Source organism: Lissotriton helveticus, chromosome 5_1 (genome assembly GCF_964261635.1).
Source record: "Lissotriton helveticus chromosome 5_1, aLisHel1.1, whole genome shotgun sequence".
In the NCBI taxonomy this organism is placed as follows: domain Eukaryota; kingdom Metazoa; phylum Chordata; class Amphibia; order Caudata; family Salamandridae; genus Lissotriton; species Lissotriton helveticus.
The window spans coordinates 1,212,205,850-1,212,231,892 of NC_136065.1; the positions used below are offsets into that span (position 1 = coordinate 1,212,205,850).

A 26,043-nucleotide genomic window follows, 5' to 3' on the forward strand; every position below is an offset into this window, starting at 1 on the left:
ACAATGCAATGGTCTCTGCATTATTAAAGGTAGAGCTATTGGCATTGCTCATGACTTTTTTTTTTTAATCATAAATAAATGGCATTGTCATTTACATTGCCAATAGCTTAATCGTTAAATAAATGGCATTGTCATCTACAATGCCAATAGCTTAATCCCTCGCAAATGCATGACCTATTGCATTTACACCCACACAGAGCCACACATACAAAGCCACCCACACACACATAGAGCCACCCACACAGAGTCACTCACATAGAGCCACCTACAAAGAGCCACCCTCACACAGACAGAGCCACCCACACCCAGCACTTGAAGAGGAACAGAAATGCAATTTACAAAGCGAATAGGTCTGGCTTGCAAATCCAATACCGACTCAAATACTTTTTTAAGTCTGCTACTGTGAAAAAAGGAACAAAAAATGGTTATCCAGATATAGAATAAAATCACTGATATGCACCTAAAACCAACTTGAACTAATGCATTTGCCAATGGTAAACTTTTTAAGACAAGTAACAACAATAATTGTGTTGTAAATAATCAATATTGAAAATGTTTCCATTCTGAAATAGTGAGAGTGTGAATTAAACCTTTCTGAGGCCTTGGAAGCGGTAGTGGTATTCATAGTGTCTCAATCACTTCTGTTATACTCCATCTATGTTAGACATGTCCACCCTTTTTCGTTTTTACATCTCTTCTATCTGCATATCTTACACCTCATCATCTATTTACTCTTCAGCACCCACTTTTCATTCTCTCCTGAATGCGCTTCCTTGCATCTAGTTCACTTGACCACCCTTAAATGCACAACCACCCGCTCGCCTGAAAGAATTGCATTTTCTTTTGCCTTGTCAATATTTTGGTAACTGTATCTCTCATGCACACACATTTGAATCTGTAATATGTGCCCTCTGCAGAGTGGCCAAGGAACGGATGATCATGTATTCTGAACACCTATTTGACCCACTGACAGGTACTGTGAGAAAGTCGCTCTGCCTTAACTCCGGGGCTCTAACCCATGGTCCCTAATAAACACTGGCAGGCGACTCAGTATAGAGTATGCACAATGCATAAGAACTAAATTATACGGAAAAAAAAAACAGAAACACAACATCCTGGAACCAGCTAACACTCTGAGGGGATGTGAGATTAAGTAAAGCATTTGAATTATTTATAAACAGAAACATGGATTAAAGCGTACTAATAATGATGAGTAAACCAAGCCAGTAACAAAGTTCATATTCAATATATGGTCCATATGGATTAACACTGACGGACATGACCACTTTTGTTTTTTAGGTTTCGCCTGGCGTCCGCTGCGCAGCAGCGTTCGTGCAGGCGAAATCTGTTGATCTACACTATGTGGCTATGTCCCGCCTCAGTCTACCATTGGCTAGCTCCATAAATGGAGGCTAGCCATTGGAAGACATTGTTGTCCGTCACTCTTCCCCCCGTCAGGCTGCGAATCGGGGGCGTTCCCGTGCCTTTTTTAAAGTCCCGCCCCCTTTTTCCGTCACCCGCCTCTTTTTCCGTCACGGCATTTGGTTTTGGTGTTCATTACGAGTCTTAGAGGTAAGACGTGTTTATTATTTATTTTTAGTAACTTTTTGTTTAGAGTTAAGCTATGTTGGCTCTGCTTTTAATGTTTTTAAGGCTTTCTGTGTCCCGTCGTGCCTGGCTGCTGTCTTCGTTTCCCGTAGTGCATGCATTCCTTTGCTGGGTATGCATGCTGATGTTCGCTTTCATTACGCTTTTAGAGGTAAGCTGTTTCGACTCCGCTTATAATGTTTTTTAGGCTTATCCTGTGTCCCGTCGTGCCTGGCTGTCATCTCCGTTTCCCGTCGTCCATGTATTCCTTTCCTATATTTTTTGATGTAAGCCATTTTGACTTTACTGCTAATGTGTGTTTATTTTAAATTCACTTTTTAGCCTTAACACGTGTCCCGTCGTGCATAGCTGTTGTCTTTGTTTCCCGTCGTGCATGGACATGATGTTCGCTTTTTAGAGGTAAGCCATTTTGACTTTACTGCTAATGTGTGTTTATTTTTAAATCTCTTTCAAGGCTTATCCCGTGTCCCGTCGTGCCTGGCTGTCGTCTCCGTTTCCCGTCGTCCATGTATTCCTTTCCTATATTTTTTGATGTAAGCCATTTTGACTTTGCTGCTGTGTGTTTATTTTAAATTCACTTTTTAGCCTTAACACGTGTCCCGTCGTGCATAGCTGTTGTCTTTGTTTCCTGTCGTGCATGAACTCCTTTGCCCTGTATGTATGCTGATGTTACCGTCTTTTTTTTTTCCCGTCACCTTTTAGGCTTATCTCGTGTCCTGTCGTGCCCGCCATTGCTGTCGTCTCCGTTTGCCCTATGTCCCGTTGTCTTCGTCAACCCAATTTCGGAGTTTCAGGTAAGTGATGATCTTTTTTTTTTTTTATTTAAGAATGTTTTAGTGAATGTGTCACTATTGAATGTCTTTTGTTCTGATATATTTTTAGGGTGTGTACTTTATTTCAATACGGCAGTGTGGGGCACGTTTTTATGTTAAAAGGCAGATGGTGATGTCTTAGGTGTCGTGTTCGTGTAAGTGTGCTTTTTGCATAACTTTATTCTCCAATTTGATTGTACTTTCATTTTGTTTCTTTTAATTTTACATTAGGCTTTTCATGTAAATATATAGCTTACTGTTTATTATATTTAATATTACTCACTCTAATACTCCCTACAACAAAAAAACATAATACTCTACTACTAACTCCACTTATCACTACTCACTCCTTACTACACATTCATCATGAAGATTGTCAATAGCTCTAACTTTTTGAAAGGCGAAACCGTTGCATTGTAAATGCTGGTTAATAAAGCTTTTTTGTGTACCTCTCGTGATTTATTAATACGTTTTCTCTTTGAGTTATACATTAGGTGAACAATTATTGATATGTCATCAAGATCGAGTGGCATGCCTTCCTGGGAATCAGTGTAAAAGGTCATGTTCTGTCACTTCCCGAGATGTCAGTACGGTCAAAGAATGTGCGATGTCACTTATGCTACCACTGTCATTTTGGTGACTCGTCTTCAATGCTTCCTGCGACATCATCTCCTGGCATAACATACATCATTGATGGCATATGTGGGGCATACTTCACAGTCTTACGTGGACATGTAAGGCACAATCTTGCATGCCCAATTGTAAGCACCTAACTAAAAGGACAGGCCAATACTTGAGAATTAAACACGTATTTATTAATTAAAAAAATAATGAGCGAAATTTTCAGTTTTTTTTTCTTGAAAGCGACGTTATTGTTTGGTGGAAATAATGTATCTAAAATGAAACGTTTTTGTTTCTTAATAATCTGTGTGTGCTTTTTAGAAACAGACAGGTTGATGAGAAAAATTATTGTATTTTCAAGATCGGTTAAATCTCTACTGCCGGCATGTTATGTAAAGTGGTTCAAGTGTTCTTTCTGAAATGAATATGGGGTTGGCTACGAAACTGTATGTACCTAGCAATATTGCGAGAGCAGACAAACTGGAGACTAACCTATGGGTAAGTCTTTAATTGCTGTACATATCGGTGTATCATGGCAGGCAATGTGCAAGAGGTTCATTTGAGGCATAATTTGAATAATAACAGATTTTTAAAAAATCTGAAATTGATGAGAAACAAGTCGATGCAAAACAAAGCGTTTTCTCTAAAACTTCACATCCTTGTTGAATGGCCTTGAATACGGCGATGTATGTGTGGTCAATCATCCAAGGAAGGCAGCCCTACCCACAAGGTCGGATATAGGAGGGACCCCTGGAGTGTCTGGCTATGCCCTTATGCTACTTTCATGTATAAAAGTATCTGAAAGACATCACCAGCTTATTAGTCCATTTCAATGAGGTGACAGATACATTTGAGACACTGCACTACCGATCAAACAATGTACTTTCAGCTTGCCATGTGCACAAATATTGACCAAACTGCATCGTTGCTTTTGTGACGGCAACTAAGTACGCAGCTCATACCTAATCAACCACAATCTGATGGAAGGATGGTCCCTCTTGGGCACTCGTGATACATTAACTTTGTCCCAGGACACCCTACCTGTGCACCCCACGCGGTTTTAAATACCTGTTTGGATTCTTCGCTGTCCTGCTCGCTGGCTCCGGAAGGTTCATTTCCTGCCTCGCAGGTGTGCTGATCGTCACCCATATTTTGTCGTGTGTAGTTTGTTGTGACGTGCCACACAGATCAGGATACCGGAGGCTGCAGGGCCTCTTACAGCACTGACAGCAAAAATGCACAGAGCACTAACTAGAAACTTCCAGCTGAGCGGCACTGTCTCTGCAAGTCATAGACATCGAAAGGAGATAGCGGAGCAATGCTTGGCGTGAGCCCGCGGCCATCTTGGAATAGTGTGTTAGCAACTATTAAAACATAGCCAGCAATAGGTAATAATGCAAGGCTACTACATAAAAACATTGAGTTAAGCAAAAGAGTACGTTGTGTGACATATCGTGCAGGGCACTAAAATACATCTTCAAATATAACTATGATTGTCTTGACATTTTGAATAGATAGTCGTTTTTTGTTAATTTTTCTTAAAACAACACGTTAGAGGGCCATAAGGAGATGGTATATTTCGATCGTTTTCTTACTGCTTTAGTAGTATATAGAAAAACCATTCAAGTTCAACATGGGTGCTTTTTGGCTTACAAACAGGGGAGCAGAGGCTTACCTCATGTCCTGGTAGACGCTGCTCGACCAGCAAAATGGTCGTGCCACAAGCTTCCAACCATTTTCGGATTCGGGGGCGTGTTTTGCTGTCCTGAGTGACGGACAACGTCACTGTCTAAAGAACAGCAAAACTTACGCCCCCAAATCCGAAAAAGACGGAGCCTATTCGGAGGGACAGCTCTCTCCTCCAATGGCTGGCCTCCGTTTAGGAAGCCAGTCAATGGGGGAGAGGCAAAAACAGAGGCGGGACAAATAGTCCATACTAAGAATCATTAAATCTCGGTACTTCCGGTTCTGCCTTCGGCAGACCGGATATTACCTCGACCTAAAAAATAGTAGAAGACTGAAAGACGCAACCATAAGATGACAGTCTAAAATACAGCTTGTGCATGTAGAACAGGTTTACACAGCTACTTCTCGCTGGGGCCAGTAATTTGCTAAGTCAAATATTTAAGCATCACACCCACTTTAGTATTCTGCAAGACTATCGAGCTGAACTATTGGTCCTTATTATAGCATGCAGCCGCATAAGTGAACTTTCCCAAATCATTAATTTGCAGGATTACCATTAAAGAACAAGTTACTTACCTTCGGTAACGATGTATCTGTAAGAGACATATATTAGCTATTGATTCCTCACCTTATAATTACCCCCAGGCGTCAGACTGGATCAGGAGAAAACATTTCTTAGCAGTACCCCTGCGTGTCGGAAGGTGGCGTTTGTTGTCTCTGCGTCCGTCGTCGGCGTCAATGGGATGATGTCGTGGTCTCTACTTAGACGCTGGCCCTGCGTGCTTATGTCTGTTCGGATACGACTTTCCACGCCAGAAGCGCAGAGCCATGCAAGACACTGACCACTGGTACACAAAACTAGGGCCCTGTAAGAGAGTCGCTATCCCTAGAAATTAGTTCGCAGAACGAGGAGGATGGGCGTGGCGGTAAGGAATCTATAACTAATATACACTCTTACAGATACATCGTTACCAAAGGCAAGTAACTTGTTGATCTGAAAGAGACTGTCCAGAGAGGCGGCATTTTCAGCCATTATGTTCTCCAAGATTTCCTGGTGAGAACTTAGTTCGCAAACCCACCTCCAGTACCACATGGCGCTGGTGTTGTCCAGGAACACCTACACTCTTCCTTTGACAGAAGGAAGGAATGCCTTCAGAGCAAGACGAATCGCCCGGAGCTCCAGAAGGTTGATGTGGAGCCCGGACTCCGCTGGAGACCAGAGGGCTCTGATCTCCGCCTCTCCCATGTACCCCCCCCATCCCAGGAGTGACTCATTTGTCACCACTGTGAACTCTGGTTGGGGAAGAGAGCGGGACATGCTGTTTACCCAATCCGGGTTCATGAGCAACCACTGCAACTGACTTGCAGTCCCCTCTGAGATCTGGACGACATCGGAAAGATTTCCTTGATGCTGCGCCCACTGGAACTTCAGGTCCCACTGCAAAGCCTGCATATGCCATCTGGAATGAGCTACCAGCAGGATGCAGGAGGCCATGAGGCCCCGCAGATTCAGGGTCATTCTAACCGAAATCCAGGATAGAGGCTGAAACATTGGTATCATAGCCTTAATATCCCGGACTCGCTGCTCGGGAGGATAAGCCTGAAACTGCTCCGATGTAAAGGAGCTTCTGAGAAGCAATCAGGTGCGACTTCGGCACGTTGATAATGAACCCCAGCGAACGCAGGAGGTCAGCCGTAGTCTGGAGGTGGGAGAGACAGCCTGGGGCGAGCCCGCCTTCAACAGCCAGTCGTTGAGAGAGGGGACTACTGGAAACTCTGATCTGCGCCGATGAGCAGCAACCACCACCATCACTTTCGTAAACACCCGAGGGGCGCTGGCAAGGCCAATGGGGAGCACAGTAAACTGAAAAAGCTTGTGGCCTAACGTGAACCGTAGGTAACGCCAGTGAGCAGGCAAGAAAGGGATATGTAAATAAACGTCTTGCATGTCCAATGCTACCATCCAGTCTCCAGGGTCGAGGGCAGGCAAGACCTGAGCCAAGGTTAACATTTTGAACTTCTCCTTCCGGAGGAAGCTGTTGACGTCCCTGAGGTCTAAGATAGGACGCATGCCTTTGTCCTTCTTGGGTACCAGGAAGTAGTGGGAGTAGCAACCACAACCTACTTCTAACACAGGGACTCGTTCAATAGTTTACTTGGCTAAGAGAGCCGCAACTTCCTGGCGGAGAAGGGCTAAATGATCCTCCGACATGCGATGGAGTGTTGGTGGCATGGAGGGAGGGGTAGTCTCAAAGAGGAGGGAGTAGCCCCTTCAGACTATCTGCAAAACCCACCTGTCCGACGTGATGTTGTGCCAGTGGGGGAGGAGATGGCGGAACCTGCTGCCCACTGGCAACTGGTGGCCCGGAAAGGTCGGACTAAGAAGGTTTTGGAGGCTGCTGCAGAGGGGGCATTGGTGGACTGGCCCACTCGCTGGTCCCCAGACCCGCGACGCTGGGTACCACGTCCCCAGGCACACATAGGCTGGGAAGCTTGCGCGGTTCCGTGGCTCTGGGTGGAATGTGGTGGGGCACTCCTTCCTTAGCCACAAAAGGGTTGAAAGGCAGACTGCATGGGGTGAGAAGTTGATGCGAGACACAGGGAACTGGCCGTGGCCCTAGAGTCCTTGAAGGGCTTGAGCGCGTTGTCTGCCTTGTCACCAAACTGGCGACGGCCATCAAAGGGCATGTTCAAAAATGTGGATCGGACATTCTCTGAGAAGCCAGACGTTCTCAGCCAAGCCTCAGGGCTACCAACGTGAAAACCGTTCTACCCAGTGAGTAGGCGGTATACAGCCCACACCGAATGGTGAACTTAGCTGCGACTCGACCCTCGACAACCGCGAGGGTGAGCATGGCCCGGGCCTCTTCCATGCACTGTGTCAGCACTTGGGCGACCGTATCCCACACCCTGTGAGTATAACGGCCTAAGAGACATGCAGTGTTTACCAACTGCAGTACTAAGCTGACGGAAGAAAACATCTTCTTCCCAAGATGATACAGCTTCTTGGATTCCCTATCTGGAGGAGCAGTAGGGAATGAGCCTTTTGAGGACGAGGCTTGGACCACCAAGCTCTCAGGGTTAGGATGTTGGGAGAGGAAAAGTGGGTCGCTCGGGCCAGGTGGTGGCATCGGGCAATCATCCTGTCCACAGGAGCCCCTGTGAAGGCTTGGACCAAGTGCCCAGAGAATGTCAGTGAGGGCCTCATTAAAAGGCAGCAGGGGCACCAAAGACGTCGCTGCTGGCTGAAGCACCTCAGTCAGGAGTTTAGTCATGACAGCCACCGTAGAAAGCTTGAGGCCCAAGGCCGCCCTACGAAATACCACAGTGTAGGAAGCTCCCTCCTCCGTAGCCACAGTAGGGGGGAGAAAGCATACCAAGGTCTGGGGAGGTATCCAGACCACTGGCATCACCCAACTCCTCTCGCTAGTACGGCTCCTTAAGTTGGTCTGCTAGAGGGTCAACAGAACCCACCCAGCCCTCCTCACTCTCCTCTGGGTGATACTCAGGGTGGTAGGAAACACCAGGGATGAACAGCGCTGGTACCGACATCGATACGGCGCAGTGTCCAAGTCGGGGGTGGGGCTGAAGTCGATGCTGGGTGGGGGCGCAACTGACATCGGGGGCATCAATAGAATCGGTGCCGGGGGAAGGTACCGTGTGGTCGACTGGCACCGATCCAGAACCAGGCATGGATTCTTGGGAACCCTACAGCGCCGATGCCTGAACCACAGACATCGAAGGCTCAGGGCTCCCAGCCGAGTCGTTGGCGCTCGAAGCAGCGCCTGCAGAGTCGGGCAGTCAAAAGATGCAGTGCAGCGCTTCGTAAATGCACAAAGATGGGGAGGGGACGCTCCGGGAAAACGAGGAAAGCACAGAGCCGTCCCAGTGGGCTCCGAAGAAGGAGCTGGAGAACGATGACACTCCGTGTCCCCTGTCGACCAACGGACGGGGAGAAGGCGAAGAGCAACAATGCTTCTTCGCCTTCTTCTTGTGCTTCGACTTACTCGAGGAGTGCGAAGACTTCGAAGACGAATGGTGGTGACTCCGTAACCGGTCCCACGACCTTCCCCTCGACCGGGACCTTGAACAGCGCGAAGCGGACTGCCGAGCCTCGAAAAGCTTTCGGGACCACTCGACTTCAGGTTCAGCGCCTGGCAGTCGGAGCATGACTTCAGGTTATGGTCGCGCTCCATGTTCCAGAGACACACGAGTTGCGGATCGGTGACCAACATCAACTTGTGACAGGAGTCACAGGGCTTGAAACGGGGCAGATGGCTGGACATCCCTTGTGCACCAGGAGTCGAAGACTCAAAAAGATGTCGACAAAAGTCAAAAAGTGACTTCTCCGGATCTGCGCTGACTGGCGTGGAAAAAGAAAGAACAGACATCAGCGCAAGAGCAGCGTCTAAGTAGACACCGTAACGTCATCCCGGTGACCACGACGCAGACAACGGACAAGGAGTCGACTAACGCCACCTACCGAAGCGCAGGGGTACTGCTAAGAAAAGATTTCTCCGGTTCCAGTCTGACGCCTGGGGGTAATTCTAAGGTAAGGAATCTATTACTAATAGTCTCTTTCAGATACAATATTATATCTATTTTTAAAAGACTAACTGGTTCCATCTCCATTTTTACTGGGGGTTAGTAGGATGAGCACTGATTTACTGGGATTATACTTTTAGCGTGCCCAGGGGAAGAGACTTACACAATTAATTTTGAGCTGTATAATTGGGAACCTCGCTTTTTGATAATTAATTTACACCCAAATGAAGTTACACATGAAATTTGGGTGCACTAGATTCATTCAAGAACTTGGCTTTCCGACAACACCTTGTTTTCTGTCAAGGATGAGATGCTAAAGCACTTTCAAATTCCAATGGTGCATGGGGACATCAGACCTCGGGGCCCATCCAACAGTTTTTCACAATAGGAATTGTAAAATCTATTGGCTTGGAGGATTGTCACTAATTTTAAGACATTTCCCCCAATTACAGAAATTTGGGATTTATAAAGCACGTCTATTAACATTTTTTCAAATGAACAATTTCTTCTCACACAACCACCTTCATTACATTTGCCTGTGATTGGTTGTTGGATTCTTACTCATCTGAGAACCCACATCCATTTCATATCTTATCAAATTTCTACTTCTTTTATCAAGGGGGCAAGGAGACACGAGATAATGATTTTCAAGCTTATGTTTATAAATGATATTATTGCATGGGCTTTACATTACTCATTGGTAAAAGGAGGCGAGAGCACAGTGCCTGGCATAACAACACACACTGCCCAGATGCAGTGTGGTGAATGCACGATAGCACTCACTTCAGTTGAGTGTCTTTAGTATTCACCAATGTTGGTGCAGCCAGTGCTGTGTATCTCTAGAAACATGTTTCAGGATTATTAAACTTCACTAGGGAGAAACAAGTGAAATTTGGGGGTGCTGGTAATGTTCACAGATTTCACTGGTTACTCTCTACTGAAGTTCACGATGAATGATACCTCCTAGTATGCCGGAGGAGGGGGCCATACCAATGTTGAATAAAGTCTGACTCAGCAATATGCCCTAACAGGTTCAGTTTTAGGTTATGAGCATGTGCCATCCACACAGCCGGTCCTCGGTTTTATAAAAAGGAGGGATTCCACTCAAGCGTCTGACTCCTTTGTCCAAAGTCCATCAATTTCTGAAGGATGGGAGACTTAAAGGATGCAGCTTAAAGATCTAAAAAGATCAAGGTGGCATTTTTACCTACTTCCAAGAGTGCTGTCTTAGTGCATCCCGACTGGGAGAGATGTAGCAACCTAATTGTTCAAGATTGATAATTGGATTTTGATCAGTTTGCCCAAAATTTTAGATGCAGCCGTTTTGCAGCGAATTTGGTTGAAAATTCATCAGTTGTGCCTGGTCTGCCGTAGATTATTATTATTTTTTAAACAACTCATTACTTTTGCTTTCTTTCCGCTGGGTGAAACTTGCGATGTATGAAGAGAGCAGTTGAAGAGCTCAGTGTTGGGTTGCCAACCTTTGCAACTGATGCCAAGATCGAGGGAGGACACAGGTCCGCTGGAAAGCCTGATTTTTAGCTCAGGATGGCTTTTCAGATTCTTCAATTGAGATGATATAGATTGCGAAAGGTCGCAAAACTCCATCCGAAGTAGAAATAAGCATAGCTACCCACAGATTGGTCTCAATTGGGATTTTCTCTATAAAGAAATGTAATATCTTGTCTCATAGCAAGGAAGAGGCAATTATGGACTAAGTAAGCCTTGGGATATAAGGAATTCTTCACTATTTAAAACTTTTTTTTACAGTATTCACAATTTTCTCCTCAAAGTAAGAGGCTTGTGCAGCCTTAAATGCAGAGTGATATTTCCTCAGGGCCTCTTAATAAAAGGCCTCACCAGCTGGCCTTATTGTGTCTTCCTAAAACTCTTGAGTTGCAGCCCTATTTTCTGCAACTAGCGCAGAAGAAAACCAGGGCGCAGAAGGGCAGTGTTTATGCTTGGTGGCAGTTCTCAGGGAAGCTAGTTGGTCGGAGGCTGACTGAAGTATGATATCTATATCATCACAGAGCTTTGGCCCTGGGCTGGTAAGCACAGACTCTAGACCTGAGGGCCTGATTATACTCCAAGCTCTGCAAGCAGACGTTTCTGAGGAAGAATCTCTGCTAAAATTGCCCATATTACATCAGGAAAAAGGAATCAGAAAATGTCATGTGTGAACGCACTTGGCTTGTTTAGTGACAACATTCGATTGGAGAATATTCAATCAATGGTGTGCCCGCCTGATGTCTCCAGTGAGAGGTTAAGCAAAGCCAGTTTTTCCAGTAACATGGACAATGTTTCACAGCATACTATTAGCAATTTAGAAGTCGTCTGAGGCTGAAAAAGTTGGGAGTAGAACTCCGGATTTTTGTCAAAGGAAGAGGAACAAAAAGAACAAAGAGTGTGGACAGATGGCTATTATCTGTGGTTCCTTTCCATCACTTCCAGGGCAGTGAGAAGCCACACAATGCCACGTAACTTGGCCTGGGAAAACTGCTACAAAAATCTCTAGATACAGTGAAGTGCCCTGGGGTATTATGAAGGTGGGGCATCTACTGTTAAATATATCCACATAAACTTGATTTTTTAAATGTTCTTTTTTAGTTGGTGGAGAGAGAGAAGGTGTTAGCAATAAGTGTTTTCTATGAAGCTTATTTAACATTCCCACAATTCCAGGGGATGTGTTCGAGTCCAATGCTAGGATAACACATTTAGCAGGAACTAGATTAAATGGATTATCTTTTCGTCCCTTTTCAGTTTCTAGTCCATTTGCAATTAGCAAAAGGTTCACTGTGCAAACCTTATCTGCACATTTAGAACTGAATTTCAAACCAACTTCCAATTATCTATTGAATTTTGAGCACTTCCATAATATGTTGACGGAATTGCCCATTTTCTCAATCATCTCGGAGGTTGCTCAGCGGAATAGAATGATGTCCTGTAGTTCAACTGGAGCAAAAAGAAATCTATAAACTATAAGTAATAACACAGCCTTCCCAGAATCCAGATCAATACCAGTTAAGAATGCAAATAGGATACAGAGCTCTCGTTTAATCTGACTGAGATTTTAGAGTGGAGTAATCTGTAAAATACCAGTTGTGAATATATATTAAGCGTTATAAAAGACTAGCCAATTTCCTGCAAAGGAGTCAAATTAGAAATAAGAACCAGCTGGTCCCGAAACATCAGGAATACCTTGCAACAGTTTGGAAGAAACTACGATCTGGCACAATGAAAAAGTTTTTTTTATTATTTTGCACATGTGTAGTTTCGGATTTTGTAGTAGAGTATATCCACTGATTAGCTGAAGTTGGAGCAATTTATCAAGACTATAGAAATCATCCTACATGGTAAAGAGTCTCTCTCTGGCAAGGCATCTATTACAAATGTTTGTGAGCGCCCTGCTATGAATTCCTCTTTGTGCCAGATCGCCAGATTCAGTAGCTATTATCACAATGCACAATAATAAACTAATACCCAGGATAAACGTTGTATGCGTGAATCCATGAGTCATGGGTATCAGATTGTGCCCACAAACAGTAAACCCCCAGTCACCATTTTGTGTTCACAAGCCAGTGAGGCCAGCCCCCCTGAGCACTTCGTTTTTTGGCCAGCAGGGGGAGCAAAGCTTTATTCAAACAGTATTGTTAGATTTCGAGTTAGTGAAGCCTTTACCTGCTGAAGTCCAAAGTTGTGGATTGAGCCTGTCTGTCTCCTAGGAGATTCTGAACAGGAGCAAGCAGCTTCCAACTCCCTTGCCAGCAAACCTTGTCTGAGGTTGCTGGGACCTTATATGGTGTGCTAGTGGTTGGCACATGTGTACATTGATTGATGGTTGTATCTGGTGTTTCTATTGGGTTAGGGTTAATGTCCTCATTGGTTGGGTATTTGAGGGTTCTGATTGGTTTCTCGGTCTGTGATTCAATCATTGCAGGGTTGGGACTAGGGCTAGGGTTAGGATTTCTATTGGAAGTAGGGACTAGGGCTTCCTATGTTATTGGGAGTAGGGTGGTACTAGGGCTAGGGTTAGACCTTTAATTGGAAGTAGCTATTTAAGTCAAGTCAATAATCTTTATTTCGTTGCAATTGCATCATAAAAGATATACAATTAAAATTCATTTAAAATACAATTTTGTAATATTCAAAAACACCAGTAGGATATGGGGTGTCTACTCAGAATTACATTACATTATCAGTTCAGTTCATCCCGGTATACATCATCTTATTTAGTCATGGTTTACGGTCAATAAAGTCATCACACATTTTGAATAAATATAGAATTAAAAGTAATCAACATATTTACAAGGTAAAAAAAACAATTACATTTGTAACCACCATGGCATAATAATTAAAAATTACAATGAAATGGTAAAAAAATAATACATGGTTGGTATACCCGACCATAAAGTTGGGTACTTGGTCATCCTTTGCTTGTGGCATATGTAACAATCATGATAATATTAGTTTTAAGAGGGCTTCATGAAGTTATATGGTTAGAAATGAAGACCTGTTTTTAATCTAATAAAATTAGCAGCAAGAAGAAATCTGCTGATGCCAAACACAACTACTTGACTGGTGTCTGTTTTTAAGATTCTACCAGCCTCCTTATAGGAATTCAAACCAATAATGCGACATAGCGGCACTATCCACTTTTTCCTTGACTTCGCATAACTGGGGCAGAAAAATAATATATGTAAGACATCTTCCCTTGCATTGTTTAGAGCATAGAGTGCAGAGATCACTGTTTGTCTTCACCCAACTTTTCTCAAGGGCTTTAGTTCTCAATATTCCATACCTGTATTTTATATTCAAGGTTTTAGCTAGTGGCGGCTGTACCTCATCCAAAAATATCTCAAAGTGTGCCACATCTTTAACCATTAAAACATTTTCAGTTAAGGGGCCATGGATTTTTATGTATGCAGAATCAGCTTATATAGGACCAGAAAGACATTTTAACAATTTTTCTTGAACCCACACTCATCGATTCTGGCTCGTTCCAAAAATGGGCTAGTCCTAGTTTAACCATGATCTTACATGCTTTAACCAGTAAATTTTGCTGCCACTATCTAGATCCATGACTTCTTTCAACCCGTTTTTATATTCGTTCAGTTCGGGGGTTGTCCATAATCTGACCCACAGCAATAATGGTCTCAGCATTGCATGTTGGTCAGTACGTTTAATATTCAGATCCAAAAATAGTGGTGTCAGCGGGGTGTTAATGGGCACTTTTAATAATCCCCTAAAAAACTTGTTCTCAAGGGTTTCAAAGGTGGTCCCCATAATTCTGCTCCATATAGTACTGCTGATTAGACCTTATACCTAAAGATCTCTAAAGCTGGGGTAACTGCCTTATTCAGACATTTATTATGTCTTTTTAAGTAGCTATTTAGGGCTTCTGGTGATTGGTTGTTGGACCAGTTGTGGGACTAAGAGTAGGGTTAGGCTTTCTATTGGAAGTAGGGACTAGGGCTACCTGTACCATTGGCTGCTTGGACTAGGGTTGGGACTAGTGGTAGGGCTAAGGCCTTTATTGGACGTAGAGATCAGGGTTTTTGAACTGATTGGGTGCTTGGACTAGGGTTAAGATTGGCTGCAACGTCCTGGCCTCCTATTGGTTCTAGAAGTTAGGGCTAGTGTTGTGATTGCATAGTGTTAGGGCTAGGGTTCCCATTGGCTGAAGGGGTCACCTGATTACTAGGGCTACAAAAAAGGCCAGGCTTATGGCGTCTCGGCCCGGGCGTCGAGGCTAAGGGTGGAGGACAAGGGTAGTTGCCTGTTTGGGCTTGTTAAGGGTGGAGAGGACAAGGGTAGTTGCCTGTTTGGGCCTGTTAAGGGTGGAGAGGACAAGGGTAGTTGCCTGTTTGGGCCTGTTCGAGACTGGTCGGGACTAGGGCCAGAAATGCTGCCCTTTTTCTCATTTAACAATACCCAGCCCACACCATCCACAACCACAAACAGAGCAACACACTCACACCAAATATACACCACGCACAACACTATGTACAGATTAATGTACCAGCATGCACCACCAACCCAACCAAACCACATCTACACACCCTACTATCCCAACTACCACACATATCCACCATCACCCACAAACAGTACACAACTCTATCCTATACCACTAACCAATACACTCATCACTAACACAACGCCAATCAACACCAAAAATAACTACATCCCACTCAGACACACTCTCCCTGCTGTAATTACACCTAACAGTCCCCCTTTTATCACTAACAAATATAATGATCCTTCCATCAGTTGACTAAAAAAAAATAAGAAAATCCTTCACTCTTTTATCCCTCCACTATCCTTTTTCTATCAAAATTAACAAACTAACATGTTTACTTCTCAAATTCCATATTCCATATTCAACTATACTAATATACTGCCCAAATAACTGAATAACATATCTACTACTCAAATTACTTCATATTTATACTATACTAATTTTCAACACTAATCCTTTATGGGTTCCGGAGTGGCGTGCTACTCGCCAAAAAAGCGCTTCAACACCCATCAGGGGTAACAAGTGGTATATGAATGCAAATCTTTCTTCCCCTTTTATCCATCCGCTATCCTTCTCACTCCAAGTAACAGACTAATATCCACCACTGAAATTACCTCATATTTCACCATATTAATTCACCACTAATCCTTTATAGGCTCCCTGAATAGCATGCGTCAACAAGCGAGCGATAAATAAATACAAACCTTTGTCCTACTCTCTCCTTCTGCTATCATTCCAAACCCAAATAACTGACTAACCTATCCACCACTTAAAATGTACTTGCATGTTTCACTATACTAATTCAACACTAATCCTCTGTGGGTCCCGGAGTGGCGTGCTACCCGCCGAAAAAGCGCTTCGACGCCTCGTCAGGGGTAGTAAGCGCTACATAAAGGCAATTACAATACAAAGTAAATAAAATGACTATACTTAGCTAGGAGGAAAAAATAAAGAGAAAATATGTGGGCAAGTACAGTTAAAAGAACGTCCCATGCATCAGATTCTCCAAGTTGGCAGGAAAGGAAAATCCTATGAGTGATGTGTAAAATGTTCAAGGCAGTTAGCCAAATGCGCATTTGAGGACACAAGAAGAGATTTTGCTGTTGCACCAACCCCCCCCCCCCCCCCCCCCCCCCTGCCCACATACCTTCCACAACCCTAAACCTGTTGTATGGAATGTTTGAATTAATCTCAGACAATAGTAATTAATTACTGTGGGCCATATTCAATTCTGTCTATTTTTAATTAGTCTATTCCATTACAGACAGGGACTAAACTTATACAAATCAGTCTCTGATCTCCCACCCTCGAGAAAAAACAAATACCTAATAGACTACAGCATTTATATAGGATTACTACCTCTATGCAGGGTGCTGAAGCGTTCATCACTTATTTGTTTCTTTCATTACAAAAACAATCTTAACATAAAATGCTTCTTAATTTTGTTAGCTAACAGTAACAATGATTAGGTCATGGCAACAATAATAAAGACCACATCAATCTGGTTTCCTTCTTGGAAAGACAGATGGATCTGAAAATTATGCAGCTCCGTTCAATACTTCAAATAAGAATTACCGGTGCAAAGCTTTTAGTCATATCTGGGGATTCTTTTCCCCAGTAACATTTCACCATATGCCCCTCAATTGTGGTTCCATTAACAGACACAATGGCATGTGCAGCACTTTCATGGGTTGAAAACCTGAAAAACAAAGTGCAAGCATAAACACAAATGAAAAATAAGGTATAATATTGTACTGTATTCATCAGGAACAAACTTGCTATATGATGAGCTAAGAGGCTTAGAAAATGATACAAAAGGAACAATGTGGATTTTGAGGTTACATTTAAAGAAATAGCCAGTCTACTTTTAGTCAGTAAATGGACTGTGTGTGCATGACAGTGTTCATTCTTTCCTCAACACCCACTTCAGGTTCTGTTCCATACATCATTCAAAATATGGACGCAATGAAAGTTAGTAAAATGTTAAAGTTGTAGCCCTCAACCATCTTACCTGACAAATGAGTATCCTTTCTCTGGAAAGACTCTGATTTCCAGGATTTGCCCAAAGGGAGAGAACGTCTGTCGCATCAACTGGTCTAAAAATAAATGCAACATAATCAATTTTCAAACCGTTATATTTTAAAGCAACTCATCAATTTTTAATTAGTCAATAAAATAAACAACCCATGATGGTAAGGGTATAAAATAATTATCAAGTCATGAAAATGAAGTGGCAAATGTGAAATTCAGCATTTCACTGCATAATCTTGCAGTAATCACTGGAGTTGAGCCATGTAAGCAAAATACTTCCAATTAATTTCCACTAATGATGCAATCACATATCCACTACTTCCAGCAGTTCATCATATACACTATGCAGAATTAAAAAGTGTTAACTTACACGGTCAATCATTTATGCAAATGTCTAAAAACTACAAAATAATATTATTAGATTAACGGTCAGACTTTGTAGAGACAGTGAGAAACGTTAGTTGTAACATAAGTTACCACCCAGTTCTTTTGGGCATAGGGAACCCTATGGCTACTGATTCTTGTAAGAAGTAGTGCCTGGTAACTCTGACGTCTGCGGATGCAGTTACTACTGGGAGCTTACCAAAGCCCAAAATTAACATGTTTAGGTTTTAACTCTCAGCGAGCAACAGTAGGCAGTAAAGGATTACTCTTGCTTGGTGGGGTGGCATACAAGCTCAAACAACATGAACAATAAAAATGAAGAAAATTACAATGTCTCAGCAAAGTTAGAATGTTTGATAAAAGTCACAAGACACTAATTCATATTAAAGTTTCAACTGCTTAGGGAATTTTCACTTTAGCCTAATAGAAGGTTGTGTTCAACAGTGATGGGGGCAAATCTTTCTCTCTTAGATATGTGGTCTTCTTGTTCTTAGTGGTATGTTTAGCACTTATAAGGGAACATGGTGAGGGAGGCAAATTTTACAGCATTGTGTTCCACACCCAAAAGGGGTTACGAGCTTTGGATGATGAAGGGTGTTCTCAAGTGAGCTGCACAGCTTCAGTGGTTCACTCTAGTAGGTTCTTCACTTTGGCTCATTGCAAAAAGCCAACAGAGTAATTGTTTCTCATTCTAGGTTTTGGGCTATCCAGTGAGAGCAGGTAACTAGTGTTGAGCAACACTTCAATTAGTCGGTAGTCCTCACGACATAATGTGAAGTGCCCGAGGGCTAGGGATTCTTGAGCTGATTTAAGGTAGGTTGTCTTTAAACAGGGTCGTGTATATCCTTCACAGCACATCTAACATACCTTTTTACCCACGTTGGAGCATTGCTCGACTAAGGGAGATCACTGTCTTCTTTTTTGTGTTTTTATCCCTCCTGTTGCTGGTATGAACCTGTATCTGTATAATGTGAATCTAGACAAAGGGCAATTTACATGGTCAATGGCAAAGATACAGTCACCAAATGACTTAAGAGATAGCTGGGTTCTGGGAGCAGAAGTGTACTGTTACTGCACGATGATGTAGTGTTCTTTAAAGAAGAGTGATCTAATTAAATTGGAGAAGTCTGGTGGTGAGATAGCTTTGTAAGTGATGCAGCTGATTATGAAGATGGTGCAGGCAAAGCAAGTCAATTGAGTGTCATAGGGATGGGGGTGATGTGGTCATATTCCTTCAACCAATGGATGAAATTTATGGCAACATGTAGAATGCCCTTAGGAAAATTGGGGGGAGATTGGTGGGGTTGGGAAGGAGGGAAGGGGTGTGAGTGAGAGGCAGTGTGGAGTCAGGGAGGCCATGGAGGAGGGTGTTTCCACCATCCAGATGTGAGAGTACTTTAGGTAAACGATGAACAGGATTATTGGGCTGAATTCACAGAGTATAATCACAACTAGAAACAGTTAAGCTTAGCCCACCCAACCTCTCAAAACTCCTGTAACATTGACAGTGCTCAGTGGGAGCAAGTTGGTTCAATTCATCTTCCACCTGGTACAAATCAGTCTGTAGGCAAACATCCCAAAAAACCTTCAGGGGTTTGGATTCCATAGGAATCTATATGAATTGCAAATATTGCCCAGCAACAGGAGGGAACTCACTCAGAGTCCTCCAGACAATCGGAGACTGATGTCTTTGGTTGTAGTGTCTTTTAAGGCGATGCTTGTCTGCAAGGCTGCATGCTGCCCTTTCCAGAATGGTCTGATCCAGAGAAGCAAGTCCTTCTCATTTCATTGGGATTTTGCTCATGCAAACCAAACACACAACCTGACTACAGTGGCCCGTGCATTAAGGAGGATTATGAGTGCAGGACAAGCATAGCAAGGGAAACCACATTGTTTAAAAGCACCAAAGTGTTTCACAGCTTCAGAGTGCAGCACAGTTGTATCTGATGTCTTAGCCCATTTGTTTTATTTCAAACGTTTTTATTGAAATTTTCAAACATAATAGAGCATACAATAATACAAAAATATAAAAAGAAATACAAATCACAACACAAAAAATACATCACAAAAGATACATAGGAAAAAAAAACATTATGCAGAGATGGTACGAGAGATAGTAGAAACACTGTCGCCTAGTATCTGGAATACATTCAATATCAAGTAAATTATAATATGCTATATGAATTAATAAAGCAGACCTAGTGAATATATGCATTCAAGGAATCAAATCATCATTATGTATCAATGACGAAGTATATACTGTGGTTGATGTGGCTTATTCGGTGTAGTGAGCTATAAGGAGGATGTCTCATTAGTATAGATGGTGTGTGTGGTTAGTGGTGCCATCCATCACAAGTGGATCATGGTGGTTTATGTGAGTCAAAGTACAGGTCAAGAGTGTCCCACATGTGTCTGAGGGGAGGTCTCCATGCCGAGTACAGGAGTGCAATGTTGTCAGCTCCCCTGAGGTTGGAGATCCAGTTCAGCCAGCACTTAAAAGACGCTTTGCTCATGTCTTTCCAGTTGTTTAGTATGATCTTAACTGCTGCGGTCAAAAGTAGATCTAAAAGCGCTCTATCATTATCATTTGGCAATTTTACTCTAAGGAAGCCGAATGTCAGTGTAGAGAATTTCCTTTCAAGGGAGCATAAAAAGAGTTCAGAGAAGAAGCTAAACACTGTGCCCCAGAATGGAGCGACACTTTTGCAGAAAAATACTAGGTGGGCTGGGTCTCCTATCTTGTCCATGCAAATCCAGCAGGTGAGATCATCACGTAACTTTTGTGAGTGTAGTCGGGCTGGTGTCCAGTAGGCCTTATGTAAAAGCCAAGAATTTAGTCTGGGGGAGGGCTGGGGAAATTTTATTTCTTGTGACTGAGCTCCAGGCTTTGGACCAGTCAACCTCAGAGATCGGGGTAGCGGAGTGTGAATCCCAAAAGGATCTGAGCTTCTTTTAGGGAGGATTGTTGAGGGCGGATTCATTTGTGGAGCCAAGAGACCTGATGTCCTAGTCTATTTATTCTCACCAAGTACTGTGATAGTGAGGGTGAAGTGGGCACAAGATTAACTTTGGTTAACACTGCTTTTACTTATTACTTATAGAATTCTAAGGGCTCCAAACTATATGTATTTTGTACGTCTTTGAATGTTAAGAGATATCCTGACCTAAACAGTTGGTGAGGAAAGAAGATGCCCTTATTGATCCAGGAGTCTTTGTGTGGTGTCGCCCCTTTATATCAAATTTCCTTGTTATCCCAAAGGGACTCTAGATAAGGATCCTTTAATGCTGGTAACTAAATGTTTATCCACTTTCATCAGTGCGGATCTAGTGTTTTTAAAAATGTTGTTTGAGCAAGTTACGTTAGTGAAGTTTGAGGTGAGGAGGGTAGCAGGGGCAAGGTTATTAAGTAGTGATTTTTCCATATGTAGCCAGACTGGAGTATACTCCTCTGGAGGAGAGAGCCAATATGTGCCCTGTTTAGCTAAGAATGCTGTCTGGTAGAGTTTAAAATCAGCTAAATTGATACCCCCCAAGGTTTTGTCTAGTCTGAGTTTTTGCAGACTGATTCTGGCTCTTTTCCCTTTCCATAGGAATTTCGAGATCAGGGCTTCAGTATTAGGGAGAGCTTGGTTAATAGATAATTCACTAATGGCGTAATCATCATCTTGATGGTCTCAATCTTGCCCCACCAAGTGAAATCTTGGAGACCATGCTTCTAAGAGAGTTTTTATTTTCTCCAGGGTGGTGGTTTCATTCCTATGTAGTGACTCTATAATAGTGCTACCAAATTCGATCCGCAGATATTTGATAAACCCTGGTTGCCACGTAAGTCCCTAGTCACCCAGTACCTCTCGAGTGCAGGGGATTTTCAAGGGTTTAACTTCGGATTTATCGCGGTTTAGTTTATACCCAGAGTGGGTTGAGTAGGTTTCTATGGTGTGCATCAGGGCTTCAATGGATGACTTTGGTTCCTCCGTGACAATGAGAATATCACCCGCATACGCGGCTAATTTGATTGGCAGACCCCCAAAGTTTATTCCTTTTATTTCTTTGTTTCGCTTAATGTCCTGAATAAGTGGTTCCAGGGCTAGGGGAATAGGGAAGGTGACAGGGGGCAACCCTGTCTTGTTCCCTTTTCAAGTATGAAGGAGTCTGAGAGGGCACCGTTGATAGATATCTGGGCAGTGGGGTCAGAGTATAGAGCCATGACCAAGCCTAAGTACTGGTCACCTAGATTGAAGGGCGACATACAGTGTCTCAGAAAATACCACAATACCCTGTCAAAGGCTTTTTAAGCGTCTATGGTGGTGGCGATCACAGGGAGAGTCTGCAGCTTAGTCTGTTCCAGTATGTGACACAGCAATCTCGTGTTATCATTCATTGGACATTCTATGTCTGAGGAAGCCCCCCTGGGAATTACTAATTAGTTTGAGGACTAAAGCATTTAGTCTTGTGGGAAGGATTTTGGTGCATAATTTACAATCTAGGTTGATTAATGAAATTAGCCTATAGTTTTTCGGTAGTAAAGGGTCCTTCCCTTCCTTCATTATTACAATAATATTGGTCTCTTTCATTGAGTTACCTATGTGGCCCTCTGCAGCTATCTTGTTGAATACCTTTAATAGGGTTAGTTGAAGTAATCCACTGAAGGTCTTATAGAAGGAGGTTGAGAATCCATCTGGGCCCGGGTCTTTGTTGTTTTTGAGGGATTTGATAGCGTTATCTAATTCTTTTTCCGCTATGGGTTTCCCAAGATCTGTAGTCTCGGTCTTGGATAACCTTGGCATCTTAAGAGAGTCTAGGTAGGTGGTACATTCTTACCGTTTGTTTGCTTTTATATAGGTCCTTATAAAAGGAGTGGAATGCTCTCAGGATCTCTTTTTGCCTGGTTTGTATGGTGTTGTTGGAGTCTTTAATCGATGAGCTAGTGAATTGTCTCGGTCTGTGTTTGAGGTACACCGCTAAGAGTTTACCTGCTCTATTTCCATCACAAAGTTTGAGTTCCTTAAATTGGTTAATCCACACTCTCGCCCTTTTGCTCACAATTTTGTTGTATTCATATTTTTTCTTAGTGAGAAGATCTAGGGTGGCTTTATCATCTAATGCAACGACATGAGATGCTTCTAGGAGTTTAATTTCTTTTTCCAGATTGTCAAGTTCTAGGTTTAGTTTTTTTGTTGATCCCTGCCTTAATTCCAATGATGACCCCTCTAATGGTCGCCTTCAGCGCATTCCATAGTGTGAAAGTGTCTGGGAGATCGTTGTGTTTAATGTAGTCCAGAATGGCAAATTCGATCTTTGCTTTGTCTATTGGATCTGAGAGAACTTAGTCGTTAAATCGCCACCTTTTAGGAGAAGAAGTGGAGTGAGTACCTGCTATTTTGATGCTAATGCATGCGTGGTCTGAGACTAGGATTGGGGCTATGTCTGTTTGGTCAATAAGATGTGTGTGCGCTCCAGTAATTATAGAATATAGTCAATTCTAGAGTATGAATTGTGTGGGGCTGAATAAAATGTATAGTTCCTTGTATCTGGGTGCTGAAGGCGCCATGAATCTTTAAGGTTGAATTTGGAGCAGATTTTGTTTTGAACCTCATGTGAACGTGTGGGTTGGTACCTGCATTTGGATTGGCGGTCAATAATGGGATCTAAGGGTAAATTAAAATCACCCCCTACTATGATGAGATCATCTTGGGGAAAGGACTCTATTGTAGTAGAAACCTTTTCCCAAAAGTTGGGCTTATCAGTATTTGGGCTATATATTTTAAGAACATGGATGTTGTCATCTCCTCTCTTTATGTGGGTGATTAGCATCCTCCCTTTGTTGTTGTGTGAATGTGAGACAATGGAGATATTGGCTTTCCTGGCTGTTAATGTAATGACACCTTTTTTCTTATGTTTAGCGGGTGAGCAGAAGATATGGGAGATCCAGTTGTGCTTAATGAAGCCTACATCTTCTTCTGACAGTTTAGTTTCCTGAAGGAGTATAATGTTGCTTTTAGTCTTGGCCAGGTAGTCAAAACAGGAGTGTTCGCTAAGATGTGTGGTGGGGTATAGGAACTGTGCACCTCACTACCCTTGTAAGCTGCAATGTGCATTTTGGAGTGTGTTGAGTGCATTGGTTATAACATTGGTTATAACATGAACTTGGAGTTTGGTCCCCTTTCATCCCATTGATCATAGGTGGACTATCTCTGGCTATGTATCTGAAGTAATGCATATCTGTCATTTCAACATAATGTAGAATAAACAGGAGAGTTACAGACGTCAAAAGAAAAAAAACATAAGTACAATTACCCTCTGATCCACCCCCTCCCCTCTCCCCCCCCTCCCTGAAAAAATCGAATGCAGGGACTGCGACGGCAAATCCGTCAACCGGCATTCTGGAGGATAATAAATTGGTAATTGTTCCTCTGCTTAAACTTCATGTGAATCTATTTGAGAAATACTCTTAAACCCTTACTATGTAGTGAAGTTAAAGTTGTTAGCATCTAACCATTTTTAAATTTTTTTTTTTTTAAGAACCTTTATTTGTTTCAGCATAGAAATACAACCATAGGCCTACAACCAATCCGGCCGGCCGCTACGCAAAGCAGGAGAAAGGGCAATAGAACATACAAGATGCAGCGGTCCGGGGGTCGAAGGCTGAGTAACATCCAGGATATGCCATACATTGAGATCACCACACAAGAAGAAGGATCATAGACGATTTATTTTGCAATAACAAAAATAGAAGAGAATCAATGTTGCAGAGTCATACACACCCCCAGCACAGCTAATGAATAACAAAAAGGTATGCCAGCAATATATAAAGATCAAGAATGACGGGGAAGGGGCAGCAGGGCAAGGAGAGACGCAATAAGCACAAAGCAATCATGGCGAACTAGTCCCACCCATCAAGGCAAAACACACTATGGGAGACATGAAAGACAACGACATCGAAAAAGAAAAGGGCAAAGGGCCATAGAAACAAAAAGGGAGAACAAAACAACACACCCATCCCCCAACTCCCAACCCTGCACCCCTGCAGAAGGCTATGGCCTACCCCCCCAGCAGCGTGCCTGTCGCCCTAAATAAGAGACCCGAAATACAGGGAAGAAAAAGAGAAAAAGAAAAAATACGGGAGGAGGGCCCTCAATCTAACGTCCCAGCCCCTCCCACCTCCGCAGGCAAAAAACGTCTAAACGGCAGCAGTTGAAAAATACAAATAACGGCAGTCATGTAGAACGCAATCAATTACAGCTCCGCGAAGCGCACCCGTAAAGCACCATAAACCCGCCATGAGTCTCTCCATGTCCCAAACAAAGTCACCCCTGGCCTCTTCTGTCAATAGTACCAACGTTGAACCAGCCTGCAGACAGGATACAGAGTAGCACAGAAGGTCCGATCACACCGGGAGGACCTGGCAGTGCCGTCGTTCCATAGGATACAAGCCACCGGAGTCTCGCCAATGATGTATGGCAGGAGACGGACCGTGCCAACATCAACAGCGCCAACAGTCTCAAATCAGGATACAGTCCCGCCATCCTCAAAAAAGGAATCACACAAAGCAGGAAGCGCTGACCGTGGACCGACGCTGTTCCCCCACTTGCGGTTTAGAGATAGGCCCCAAGGAGACAATCACACGCGTAACCGGTGTAGCCACAGCCAGCACATGAACCAAAGCTACCCTCGTCTCCACGAGTGCAGATGCATCCAGGGAACACGTCAATGTAGCAAAGGCAGACACAGCAGCGCCTCCACGAGAGCGATCCGCGCCGACACAAAATGGCGGAACAACAATGGCAGCCATCCTCCTCCCCAGTCTCGGGCCTCCCGGATCAGGGTAGTCTGCAGAGTTGTTAATGAAGCCAGGACATCTCTGGGAGTGGGTGGTTTCTCATGTTGCCAAACCCCGGGAGTCTCTCGCACACTGACTTCCCTGCCCGGGCGAGGGGCACGCAGGAGGGCATAATTCGCCATCTCAGCCGTTCCGGTTTCTCTTCCCTCCACCTCACTGCGGGATCGGGCCCAACACCCGGACACCGCAGGCTTCACAGCGGGATCTCAATAGTCGGGGCAGGCGACAGAAAGGAGAGGCACCAAAAGGCTAAACCAGCCCCCGTAGCTCCGCAAGAGCCACCCACGGGCACCCGGGGTGGGCCATGGACATGACCAGGTATCTCACTGAAGGGGAGCTGGGCATCACGAGTTTCTCTACGGCTCAGCTATAGCACACCTTCCGCCGGGCAACCCACTATGGGGAGTGGGTGGATCTCATCTCTTTTGGCTCACAGGATCTCAGGTTCTCCCCGACCGGATTCCCAGCGCAACCAGAGGCCGTTGGCAGTGCGCCTCCGG

The 26,043-nt window shown here is 43.6% G+C and overlaps 1 protein-coding gene across 3 annotated transcripts in view; it reads right to left on the bottom strand.

The window, feature by feature from the left end:
- Positions 1–26,043, bottom strand: part of TIAL1 (TIA1 cytotoxic granule associated RNA binding protein like 1) — a 666,746-nt gene that overhangs the window by 50,820 nt on the left and 589,883 nt on the right. For all 3 annotated transcript variants that reach the window (XM_078643920.1, XM_078643921.1, XM_078643922.1), the window contains 2 exons: positions 17,300–17,384; positions 16,864–16,987 (listed from right to left, as the gene is read on the bottom strand). In XM_078643920.1, coding sequence (XP_078500046.1) covers positions 16,864–16,987; positions 17,300–17,384 — 209 coding nt within the window. The remainder of the gene's footprint in view (positions 1–16,863; positions 16,988–17,299; positions 17,385–26,043) is intronic.